At 40.7% G+C, this 12051-nt stretch overlaps 1 protein-coding gene across 2 annotated transcripts in view; it reads right to left on the reverse strand.

Moving 5' to 3' along the window:
• Window positions 1-12051, reverse strand: part of PRELID3A (PRELI domain containing 3A) — a 12668-nt gene continuing 617 nt past the window's right edge. Inside the window, exons 2-6 of one of the 2 annotated variants that reach the window (XM_030446093.1) lie at window positions 8681-8849; window positions 8176-8265; window positions 7328-7398; window positions 7131-7233; window positions 1-1672 (exon numbers count right to left, since the gene is read on the reverse strand). In XM_030446093.1, coding sequence (XP_030301953.1) covers window positions 1559-1672; window positions 7131-7233; window positions 7328-7398; window positions 8176-8265; window positions 8681-8849 — 547 coding nt within the window. In that variant the 3' untranslated portion in view covers window positions 1-1558. Of the gene's footprint in view, window positions 1673-1694; window positions 2391-7130; window positions 7234-7327; window positions 7399-8175; window positions 8266-8680; window positions 8850-12051 lie in introns of those variants that run through there. The other variant, XM_030446094.1, reaches the window with a different exon arrangement.

The raw sequence follows: 12051 nt of genomic DNA on the forward strand, positions 1-12051 counted from the left end.
TAAATATTAGCTATTTTTAGTTTATTCATTAGAATCAGGTAATTTTTCTAGGCTATAGTTACAGCCAAAATAATGTTTACTTTCTAACTAAACAGAACATTAATGCAGAAATGTCCCTTGAGCAACAGACACTTTAAAATTACCAGATCAAAACAGCGACCAACATTTTTTCCTTCTAGCTTTTTAGAAGTTGTTCATGCATTTTAACAGCTTCTGAAACACAAGCTTGCCGTTTCAATTAGTAAACATCCTTGCAACATTTATTTCACTTTCTGTGCACATCAAAAAATAAGTTAAAATGCCCTAAGAGAGGGTTGTCCAAGAAACATACACTACATTTGGACCAAATATGCAAGTGTTGAGAACATCAAACAAGGGTTGGGCTGCTACCCATATACACTTATGCATGTTTCACAGAAAGCAATTTCTGTGGTTACTGGAGTATTTCTCTAGATAATGAGAAACATTAAAAATGATCTTAAAACCATTTTGTGGAAAAGTGTTGAAAAAAATTCAATTACACTGTAGTCAGTAGAAGACAATCAATCAAAAAGGAAAGTCCATTTGTACTTCTTGTACTCCCGTTTTCTCCACTCAGGGCATGAAACGTGTATGTTGAATGAAACCTTACTCTTAGCATTTCCTGCTTATTTCTCATTTCAGCTCTTCTGTTTACTGCATCAGTCTCTCCCTCAGTTAAGATATAATGTGAAGAGCAAGGACCAGCAGAACAGCACAGCCTCTTCTTTCGAGTAGCTTACAAGTGCCCTTCTTGGAGTTAAATAAGAGAAGTCTTTTCCAGCACCTTCCAGGAATTACTCCTCCTCTCCTTACAGGGAGGGGAGGAACTAGGGCAAGTTAATAAATATGAAAATAAATTACACCCTTTTCCCCACCAAAAAAATTATTTAGGCTATTAACATCAATAGAAAATTTATCTTTGCTTGGATACAAACTTTACAAAGTAAAGTGTCTGTGTGTCATGTTCAGGCAGCACATTTAAACACCACAGCAAAAGTCAGTACCGCACAAGTGCTTAGCTTTTCGGGGTGATCCTCTACACAGATCTCTAATTCTACACCATCATGTTCCAACTGATGTAGTTCCCTTTAAACAGTCATAAGGGACCATCAGAGTACAAACCAGACAAAATCCAGTGCTTCAGTACCTATCAGCCCTTCACAGAACAAATATTTGCACAGAAAACCATTAACACCACACATGCATTCTTTTCAAGTTTGAGCGTGAAAAGCTGAGATGGTGTAAATATAACATACGCTCTACCTTTGTTATACAAGGCACATTTAGGCAGTTTTAAATGTGCTATATATTTTGTTTCCAGTGTTAAAAATAAATTGTTCAAAAGAAAGATGCATCTTCAGGAGGTCAGTTACATCTTCAGTAGGCAAGAGCTGCTGTGGAGGTGACAGATGAGGTTGCTTTTCCACTGATTCAGTATTCTTACAAATACATAAAACCTGTGCAGATCAGCCTTGGGAGATCTACAAAGCAGTCTGCAGAGTACAATTCTTCTGTCAGTTACTTGGTGGTTTTGGTTTTATTTCTCTGATGATGCTGCTGCCATGGTTGGTTTCATGCCTTCACGTGTTGACTTCAGCTCCTCCAGCTCTGTGTTTAGTTTGCTGATCACCCACTCCAGGGCATCTCGACCCTGCAAGGAAAATATGGGAATTTAGGATCAGAACAGATATACCACCACTGCTCACATTTCTATAGTTTTTCCTCTGTCAGACATGAGACTTGTTTTAAAATTAATTTTACGTCCTGCACGGTTTGATACCAGATTATATTGATAATTTCTTAGTGTTTTCTTACTGAAATTCACTGCAAAGGCATTTGCTTAATCCACATGCAAGAAGTAAATACAATAATGGTTTGTGCTCCCAGCAGCACACCTGGGCAAAGAGCCTGCTACCGCAGTTCCATTCCTGTGCAGAAGGATATTGCCATTTTCATGTTTGCTGCTCCCACCACCTGAAGAATACCAGCAAATTTATCATGAAGTTGAGATCCTGTTGCCAGATTCACTAGCCAAGTTTTATAGGGACAGCTTTTGAGAAGATCCAGGACAAAGATAGATAATTTTCCAAGTGCTCTCGGGCAAGAGTTCACAGATGGACTCACACTGACTTCTATATTCATTCACAGCAACTTTTCAGTATATAAACAGACTAAATGGAAGATCACAGTTGCACATTTTATATTAAGGCATGGTCCTTTTCTGTTCACTTTTCAGAATGGGAGGCATTGACAGCCAATGCTTTAGCAAGAGCTGAGAAACCAGCAAAATAAGCATGTCCAGAACCTTCCACCTTAAGAAGACCCCGTTGCAGCTCCTCCCAATGACCACAAGATGAGCACAAAGCCAGCTGCAGAATGAAGCCAAGAAAATTAAGAGGAGCACTTTAAGCAAACAAAAGTGCAAGATATTAAAGCTGCACAATCTCAGCATGGCAGCTTTTGCCAAAACAAGCAGGTGGGATCAGACCAGGAAAACCCCTGGCCTTTTTGTCACTTAAAGAGAAGCCAAGAGATATTCACCTCTATCACCCTGCTAAGAATAAGAAGTGCAAACACTGGGGAGCAGTGGCTGGGAGCCACATTGACAACTCCAGAGGATTTCTGGAGATAAAGGATCTGAAAGTTCTAAGTCTTCAGAAGAGCCACTGTCAGTGTTCAAGTCCTCTAAAGAGACTGTGGAAAAGGAAGAAACACCCCTACACACACACAGACAATTGTTCTCAACTCTGATGTACTGTTTTTGTGGCATAGTTGATAAAGTGAACACAGAACTCTTTCAGTGTCCAGAACCTGCTGTTGTCCTGCATGAACCACTAAGAATGAACAAGAATCTGCATAAACAGCTTTGAAAATCGGAATTAAAAAAATAACAAGTAAAAAGGTCAAAAAACCACACACACGCTTTTGATTTTTTTGGAGGCAAGAAACATTACTCTAGAATAATACTAAAAGCTCATTTCCAAGCTGCAAAGTGTAACCTCTTAAAAGAAATTAAGTTTTACTGTGAATAAGAGCATATTTATCTCAGGACACTCACAAAGTTCTGGGAAGTGTTGACTCTTCTTCTCTTCAGGTTTTTTCTATTATAGGGACTCACAGAATACACACAGATTGCTACATCTGCACTGGCAGGCAGTCCTTAAGCAGACAAAAGTCAGCCACACACCACAACTAAGGGGCCAGAGCTGCAAAGGGGGGATCCAGCCCTACCCAGCATTAACTCAAGAACTAGTATGTTGAAGTTAACTTAATTCAAGACATGACTTTCAAAAACTTAAACAGTATTTCAGAAATCATGATTTAAGTTATGCAGTTTCAGCATGAGCTGCTGAAAAAAAATGCTTAGAGAAGTATGATTTAACTTATGAGTTCCTTCCTTTTGGCTCCAATGACCCATGCTTCTGTAGGTGATAACTTCTGCCACCTCCACATCCTGTACAAGACCTGGGAATACCAGCAAAGTGTGTATAAAAGCACCTAGAGAGGAGGCAGCTACTGCATAGCAACAAGTTGTAACCAGCCATGAATAAGCCAAGTGGAGTGCTTTATAAGGAACAAAGTGGGGGGAGAGAGGGGGAATCATCTTTCAGTAAGCATGCGTTTGGATATTTAAAAGCCAGGTCAAAATGTCCTCTCTTCAGTAACACAAGCACAGAGAGAACTAAGAAAGCAACAATTTATATGTTTATTTGTCTAATTGCACAAAGGCAACTCCTCAGAAAGTGAAATACCTTTGATGTAGAAAATGCTCAGTAGAAAAATACTGATTTTTTTCAGGCCCTGACTATGAAAAAAAACAGGTCATAGCATTTCTGTTGATGTATTTGTTGAGAAGATGATAAAAAAAAAATTAAATCCATTACATTCAACTGGAGCACCAAGATATTGCCTTCAGCTTCTGAAACTACATAAGTCTGCATGTTTCCTTAGAACTGCATCCACTGTATGCTATACTTTGCAGCTAAGAATAGACTTCTGATATTGGCAAGGAAGACTTCAGGCGTGTTTTGCACAGCAAATTAAGTTAAAATCTTAACAAGATGCAAAGCCTTCAAATACTTAGAACTACCCAGTTACAAAAAAAAAAAATCTGACAGAGGATTGATTTATAAAGTTTCATACTGTACAACAAATTCTGTAGTTAAGTGATTAACCAAGCACATTCATAACCAAGCATGCATATATATTAGTTTTTATTGCATGTGAGCAGTATGACATGTTTGGCAGACCAAATGCTGCATATGAAGATTTGTTGGTAGAGCTTAAGTGACTGATAAATGCTCAGCCTTCATAGTTGACATTTTCTAGAAAAACAGCCATAAAAACTTAGTGGAATGAAAACATAGAAGCAAACATTCATGGCATACACTGATCTCAAATTAAGCAGTGTAAAACAACTCATATGTTCTTAACTAGGAGAAGCAGCATAATGGATTTTTTTTCTTTTTTGAAGAAATCCAATTAGTTGAAGCATAAGCCAATACAGGAATGACAGAGGCTACACTGACTAGAGGGAGCAGAAGAGTCTGCACAGAGGGTATCACAGGGGCCAGTACACTCAGTTCTCTCAGCCTTGAAGTCAGATTTTTTCATAGTCACATTGCTTAAAGGGACACGTCACTACAGAAATGAATCTAACCACAAGACACGAGCAGCATGATACTCTGACAGCTGCAAGCTTTGTACAGATTTCCACAGAAGTTCCCAGAAGGGCAATAATATCCCTCAGGCAGAAGAAAAGCAAGTAAATTTTCACTGTGCAAAAGATTACACACGAGGCAATCTGTTTCAGGAAATGTATTTTATATCCTAAGTGTACAATTCTGTTTCATTTTTCTGATTCCAATTCCAGTCACTAACCAATTCATTAATTTCTTCAGGTACCAGTTTCACATAAAACTGCAGAAACTAGGACCAGATCAAACATTTGGTGGGGGGACTCAGCCCTGTGCCTAATTACCTGCAGCCATCATTTCAGTTTCAAACCACCAAGAATACCATGGCACAAGGCACAGCTGCAGCAAGTTGGTTGTCCCATGGCATCAATTGTTCTACACCTACTCTGCCTCTCTACAGCTGCAGTGTAATGAACATGTTTGCCATTCCTGTATGCAATGTATAAAAAACATACATGCAGGTTAATTTATGAAATTCACGTGACAATCACTTCATGCAGGTATTTGCTAGAAAGCTGAAATGCTGTACCAAGAAGAAGAAGAAGAATGCTGGCATTACCACTAGTTAGTACAAAGTGTAGATGTGGAGACCTGCTAGCTTAGAGCGCTTTCAGAATTTTGAATTATCCACTCAATAGCATCCCACCCCTGGAGTAACACAAAAAAGATTTACAACACATGGCAAATGATTTTTGCAGCATCCTTAAAAATAATAACATCTGCCACTTGGACCTCAGAGCAAAATTTCAGTATTTACTTCCTATTTCTTTAGAACAGCAAAACATTTTTCAGCAATTTTCTTAAGGTTTAAGAGGGGTGCTAAGAACACAGAGGCACAGCACGGCATGCAAGGAGAGGCAGTAATAGCAAAGTAGGTAGGGGGTAGCAAAGAAGGGGCCAGGATCAGCAAGTATCAACTCCTGATAAGTTTAACATCTCTAAAGAGACTCCTCAGTGAAACACACAGGAGGAGGAGAAGGTCTTTTTGACTTGCAAGAGCCAGGGTGCTCCTGGAAAATGGCAAAAGAACAATCTTTAAAAGAAATACAGCTCTCATGCAGGCAACATCTGAATAAGTACCAAGAAATACTATCTCTGAGACATGAAAATGTGACATATGCCAGGAGAGAGATTCAGCCAGCACTTTTAAGTGTGCCTATTGATCTGGCCATTCCAACTAGCTAGTGCTATGCTACCTCCAAGTGAGCCTGCAGCGTGGTTTGAACCAGGATTGGGATTTCTCTTTAAAGATTTTATGCTGCACACAGACTTTTAAATGGAAAATGGATCAGAACAAAATTATAGTTTAACTGAAACAGATTCAATTTCTGACTTTAAAAAAAAATCACACAGAGCACTCAGCTAGTTAAATTTACTCTTCAGTGTCCAGCAATCACCATCACAACTTCCCCACTGCTTGATTTTAATCTCATTTTTCTGTTCTCTGTTCTTTCAATCTCTTTTTTCCTCTCATTTTTGGAGAAGCACGCAGAAGGGAGGAAAAGGAGGCTTTCTGCCCTCTCATCTAGTTGGTCAACACCTCCTATCAAGCTGCTCTACACTGACTTGGCCAAGCACTATCCCTGACAAGGACAAAGTGCTAGCCAAAGCACAGGCTCTCTGGCATAGCAGGAGTTACCTGGGCCAGATTTCCCCTCTGCATCAGTCCAGAGTACAAACTCAAGTTTCAGGTATTCTCATCTTGCCTTTAGCCAGTGGTACCTATGCTTCTCTAGCAACTCCATTGTTTTCCCACCTCCCCCAGAGAAGTTCAGGACAAAGAGCCCAAGAACAAGCCCTCCCATAGCTCTGCCTGTGCTGACGTGCAGCTCCATGGCTGCAAGCCAAGTAGAAAAAGCAGACACAAGACAGAGGAGTTGGTGTAGTGTTACCTACAAAAGCCAGCATAGTTTCATTTCTTCAAAGAACATGCTGCTGCTTACACTACCTGACTTTCAGCCAAAGAGATAGCTAAATAATAGACAGGAACTGGAACAACTGACAAAGTAGCGTAGAAAGTATGCTAGCATTAACTGCTAAATCCAGATTATAAAGTGAAAAAGATGTTATACACAGCACTAGCACTAACTCCTGGAAATATGAGGTTAGTGCTTAAAAAGGTGCTTTGGAAAAAAACCCACAATACTATGATTATGCTGTGTGTAACTGCAGCATTCCACATAGAAGGTTGTTCTGATGTACAATTCTAATTGATAACCAAATATTTAGCAGTGAAAACTTCTCATACTTTGGGAAATTATATTCTATTTCCCTGAGGTCCTATAACAAAATCAGTTGAAACTGCAGGAAGGTAATTATAGTATTTAGCAGAAATTATTGACAATTACCATTAAAACAAAAAGAAAGGCAGCAGTTGGGGGGACAGAGGGAGAAAACAGAATGAAGATGTACCTTTCTGGCATTAGAAGATATTGTGTTTGCCATTAAGCTTTCCAGATAACTGCTCAAGCTAATGCCTTTAACAGTAATAATTGCTTCTTGAGTTAGCACAGTTCTGTAGGAAAATAAAGAAAAGTTAATACCTAAACTGAATTGGGCTACCATAATGTCTCCCATACACAAGGAAGCACACAAATATCTTTACTTACTTTTCAGGGTTTTCAGGATGAGGTGTGTAAACCAGCCTTTCATCAACAGACACCAAGTTTGTGAGAGTAATCTTAAAAAGAAAAAAAGAGCTGAAATTCTCATTTCCCATCTTTCCTTTTTCCATTGCCAACAGCGCTACTCAATAGCAGAGCACTTCAATTTAATGTCAGAGACAAAACAGAATATAAAACACAGTGTGCAGTCAATAAAAAGACCTATAAAGGATGACTTCTATTCTGGATCTAGGTGTGTCAATCTAAGTTCCTATTCACAGTACAAAGCACAAACAGCTTTCTACTTGTTTTCTCTGAATGGTGATTTTCATCTGATTTATGGCATGCAATTCAGAGAGGCTCTTCAAGACCACCATAACAGGATTGGAAGTGTACAGAAAACTGATACTCAGAAAAGACAATGTCTGTTGTGCAGAGACAAGGGTGTCCTACAGACAACTCTACCTTAAATCTGATAGTTACAGGGTCCCAGGATACCAAAATATAGCATAATACTTCATTTACATTTTGTGAAAAAAGGCATTTCAAATTAAAACTGTTGTTTTAAATGGGAGTGTAATGTAGAACAAGTTATTAATCTAAAAGTCTAACTATTTTACGTGCATTCTGAGAAATAATCTTACATTAAAAGCGGAATCACAAGTGTTTGATCTCAAAGTGTTTAAAGTTTGCTATGCGTGGGAAGTAGAAGGGGAAAAAAAAGAGAAAAAGAGCCAACTAAGACAAGGAAACTGCCTCTTTCTCATGAAAAATGCAAACATATTTCTAATCCAAATGTTAAGAGCAAAACATCTAGACTACAGTTTATAGATACTTCTTAAGCTATGACTTACATTAGTTGAGCAAAGCTCCATCTTTTTTTCCACTGGATCTACCACAGAATGTTCTTCAATGTAAGTTAGAGTTCTGCTTGTTCCTAAAATCTGAAAGTGAAGAGATTTAAAAAAAAAATTAGAAAAGCTAAGTACAAAATAAAAATGAAAAAAAAAAACCTGACATACATAAATGCCTAGCTTTTAGTCATCTCAAAAAAATACAAAGTGACTCATGGATACCAGAAAACTGTGATGAGTGGCAAGTCTACATCCTGGTAGGCTGTATCAGTCATATAGCATGACACAGACCACTCTGGGAGGCACGTATAGACCAACATGCACTACAGGCATTTTAAAGCCTACAATGTATTCTCACTACAAAGTACACTAATCACAGCTTAGGTGATACTTGTGGATGATACTTCCCATAAATTCAAATGTAATTTGAGTTCCTCTCCAGTTCAGATGATGACATAAAAATGCACCCCTCCCTTAACAAACCATGATGTTTGCCCAACCATACCGCTTTTACAATGCTTGGCAATCCCCACTCTGTGCTGAGAAGGCGGTGACTGTGCAACCTCCCCTGCTTATCAAGGCTCCTGTCAAGGACATCCACCCCTACCACGCAGGGATTCATTGGGTTGGGGTACTTTCTCATAGCAGCTTTGATCACCGTGTCCCAGGGGTGTCTGTAAATAGAAGAAGGGAGAGTATTTGTAACTATTTTGTATTTAATTGCAAGTATTCCAACAATATTGAATCAACTTGGGTAACTTGCAGGGCATGTGCTGTGCAACTCTGTAGCTCCCAGAAGCTCCTTCAGAATTCAGTGATGCTTGGCGAGGCAGTAAGAGAGTACTGATACACAAACAGAAAAAAACATACTCCTTTCAGAGAGAAGAAAGGAATTATTAACCCAGGCCTAACAGAAATGAGGGCAAGGTGTGACAGTCACAAATTGCTACAAGTGACATTCCAATTAGCTGTGCAAAAACCCCACAATGACAGGGGTAGCTGTCCCCAGAGGCTGCTGAATCTTAATTCACTTCAGAACTCAATCAGAAGAGCAACCTGACCTAAGATTTAAGTTAGCCCTGCTTTGAGAAGGGGGATGGATTAGATTACCACCAGAAGTCTACTCCGACATAAATTCTTCTATCTTAGAACACCAGATAAACAGAAGAAAAAAGTCATTAGCTCCTGTTTCTTCCAACAGCAAAAAATCAAAGTGAAATTTAATTCAACTAAAAAAAAAATCAAGAAGTACAAAATAAACAGTTCTTCAGAAACCGTATCAGTCTGACGTATCAGACTGCAGACTGCACATGTACTACTGCTTGCATCAGCTTGTTAGCACGAATTACAATTACAGATATTTTTCTCAATACAGAAGAACAATTATTTCTATGAAACAAATTTTGACAATCTCAAAGTCCTGGGATTAGAGAAGCCCCACTACTGGAGGACAGGTTGTCCACATGGCTGTTGTTGTGGGACTTCATGTATTATTACCTCCTGAAACAGAGGAGGTTGAATAAATCTTGGACTTGATCCAATGTAGAATTTCAGTCCCTAATTCTATATTCAGATATAGAATTATTTCTATATTCAGAATAGCTGGTATACCTGAGATGAAAGGCTTGCAGCCTTTAAAGGTTCCATTAAAATTCAGCAATCGATAACTGACTTAAGACTTGTGAGTGCCAACTTCTACATAGAAGTTGCCCTTAGGGACTTAAATGAACTTGAGTTCTGAGAACACTACTTTCAGTCTTAAAATAGACCAGCACAGAAGACCATCAGCAGTACACCACCACTAGAGCAAAAAGAAGCTTGGAAAAGTGAGGTCCTTTCCCAATGAGAAGAGTGAGAAAAGATCTTTCAGCTGTATTGGTGCAAGCAGGAAAAACAGAGCCCTCAATTCCTACTTCAGGAGAGCTGGAGGACCATTCCATATTATGTTCAGTGACTGTACATCATCATCAACAGAAGATACACAGACTGAAAAGGTCAAATTTCTGTTAGGTGTCCTTGAGGGATTTTAAGACTTAGAGATCTGATAAGGCCCAACAGTATTTTATTAACCATTAAGCTGAACTACCTACACCCATACACAAGATACCATAAGATGGGGGCATTCCAATACAGATCTCTATGAGAAAATGGCAAACAAAAATCAAGTTTGTCTCCTATGCAACAGATATTAATCTCAGACTCTAAAGTTATGCCATACATAAGCAGCCTTTACTAGCCTCAAGCTAGAGGATAGCTTCTAAGTACACATTAGAAGCTACTGTGTACTTACACCTGACCAGTGTTGAAGCTGAAAACCTAACACAGATCCCAGCACAATGATTTCAATTGTATTAATAAAATTAAAGAAGTCTAAAACTGCACACCTGGGGTATTTTGCATATACTTTAAAACCTTCATGCCCAGTTCTCTTCAGATTTTGAGGTTTTTTTAAGAGACCTGTAGGAGATGAGTGGCACTTAAAGAGCTGTGCTGGAACTGCTGTGTTCTCCACATCAGCTCCCCATACAGCTTGTTACACACCTGTTGATACTTCTGCATATTATCCCCTCAATTACATCAAAGTGGAACCAGATGACCAGACCCACGTTCAAAAGAAAAACACTGACAATAAGAAAACTGATTCAGATGTCAGTGAACAGCTGTCTGCTAGGCAGATGATCTGACCCAGCACTAAGGTAATTTACAGTCACTCCATCCATACGTTTTGGAATATATCACCAAGTACGTCGATAGTTTGGCGCTTTTCTTCTTATTATTTTGATAGCGTGGAAGTTATTTTTCCTTAAATACCCTCATCTTTACCAAGCAATTACACTGCCGGGCTAGCTTTACCCCTGACACTTCCCAGGGGTGCCGCAAGGGGTGGGCGAAGCCCCCGCACGGATTCCGCCGCTTAGGAACAAATGGCAGGCGATGAAGATGGGCACCGCCGACCACAGGATCATAGAATTGGCTGGGTTGGAAGGGACCTCAGAGATCATCAAGTCCAACCCTTGAACCACCGCTGCGGTTACCAGACCATGGCACTGAGTGCCACATCCAGTCTCTTTTTAAATATCTCCAGGGACGGAGAATCCTGGGCAGCCCATTCCAATGTCTGATCACCCTCTCCGTAAAGAAATTCTTTCTAATATCTAACCTAAATTTCCCCTGGCACAACTTAAGACCATGCCCTCTTGTATTGCTGAGAGTTGCCTGGGAAAAGAGACCAACCCCCCCTGGCTACCCCCTCCTTTCAGGTAGTTGTAGAGAGTGATGAGGTCTCCCCTGAGCCTCCTCTTCTTCAGGCTGAACAGCCCCAGCTCCCTCAGCCTCTCCTCATAGGGTCTGTGCTCGAGTCCCTTCACCAGCCTGGTTGCCTTCCTTTGGACCTGCTCCAGGACCTCGATATCCTTCCTCAACTGAGGGGCCCAGATGACCGCTCCCAGCCCACCCCCCATCACCCGAGGATTTAATGCCGCCAGCGCCGGTGCCGTTCCCCTCCCGGGGGAGCCTTTGTTTCGGCCCCACAGGTTGAATGGAGCCGGGTTGGACGCGGCTTCGAGCAACCCGGTCGAGTGGGGGAGGTGTCCCTGCCCATGCAGGGGGCTTGGAGCTGGATCATCTTTTAAAGTCCCTTCCAATCCAAACCACTCTACGGTTCTACGATACCCAGGCGGGAACCGCAGCAGCCGCCGCCACCCCTCCTTTAGGCATTTCCTATTTCCGCCTTCACCCCGGCAGGGCCCGGCTTCCCCCGCACACCCCGACCCGACCCGGCAAGGCCCCGGAGCGGCTGCCTCCTCCGCCAGCGCAGGCCGGTGGAAGGAGAACCACCGCCGTTCAACCGGGCGGGGGAAGGAGGGGGGAATCGTA

This window comes from Calypte anna, chromosome 2 (assembly GCF_003957555.1).
Source record: "Calypte anna isolate BGI_N300 chromosome 2, bCalAnn1_v1.p, whole genome shotgun sequence".
Classification (NCBI taxonomy): Eukaryota; Metazoa; Chordata; class Aves; order Apodiformes; family Trochilidae; genus Calypte; species Calypte anna.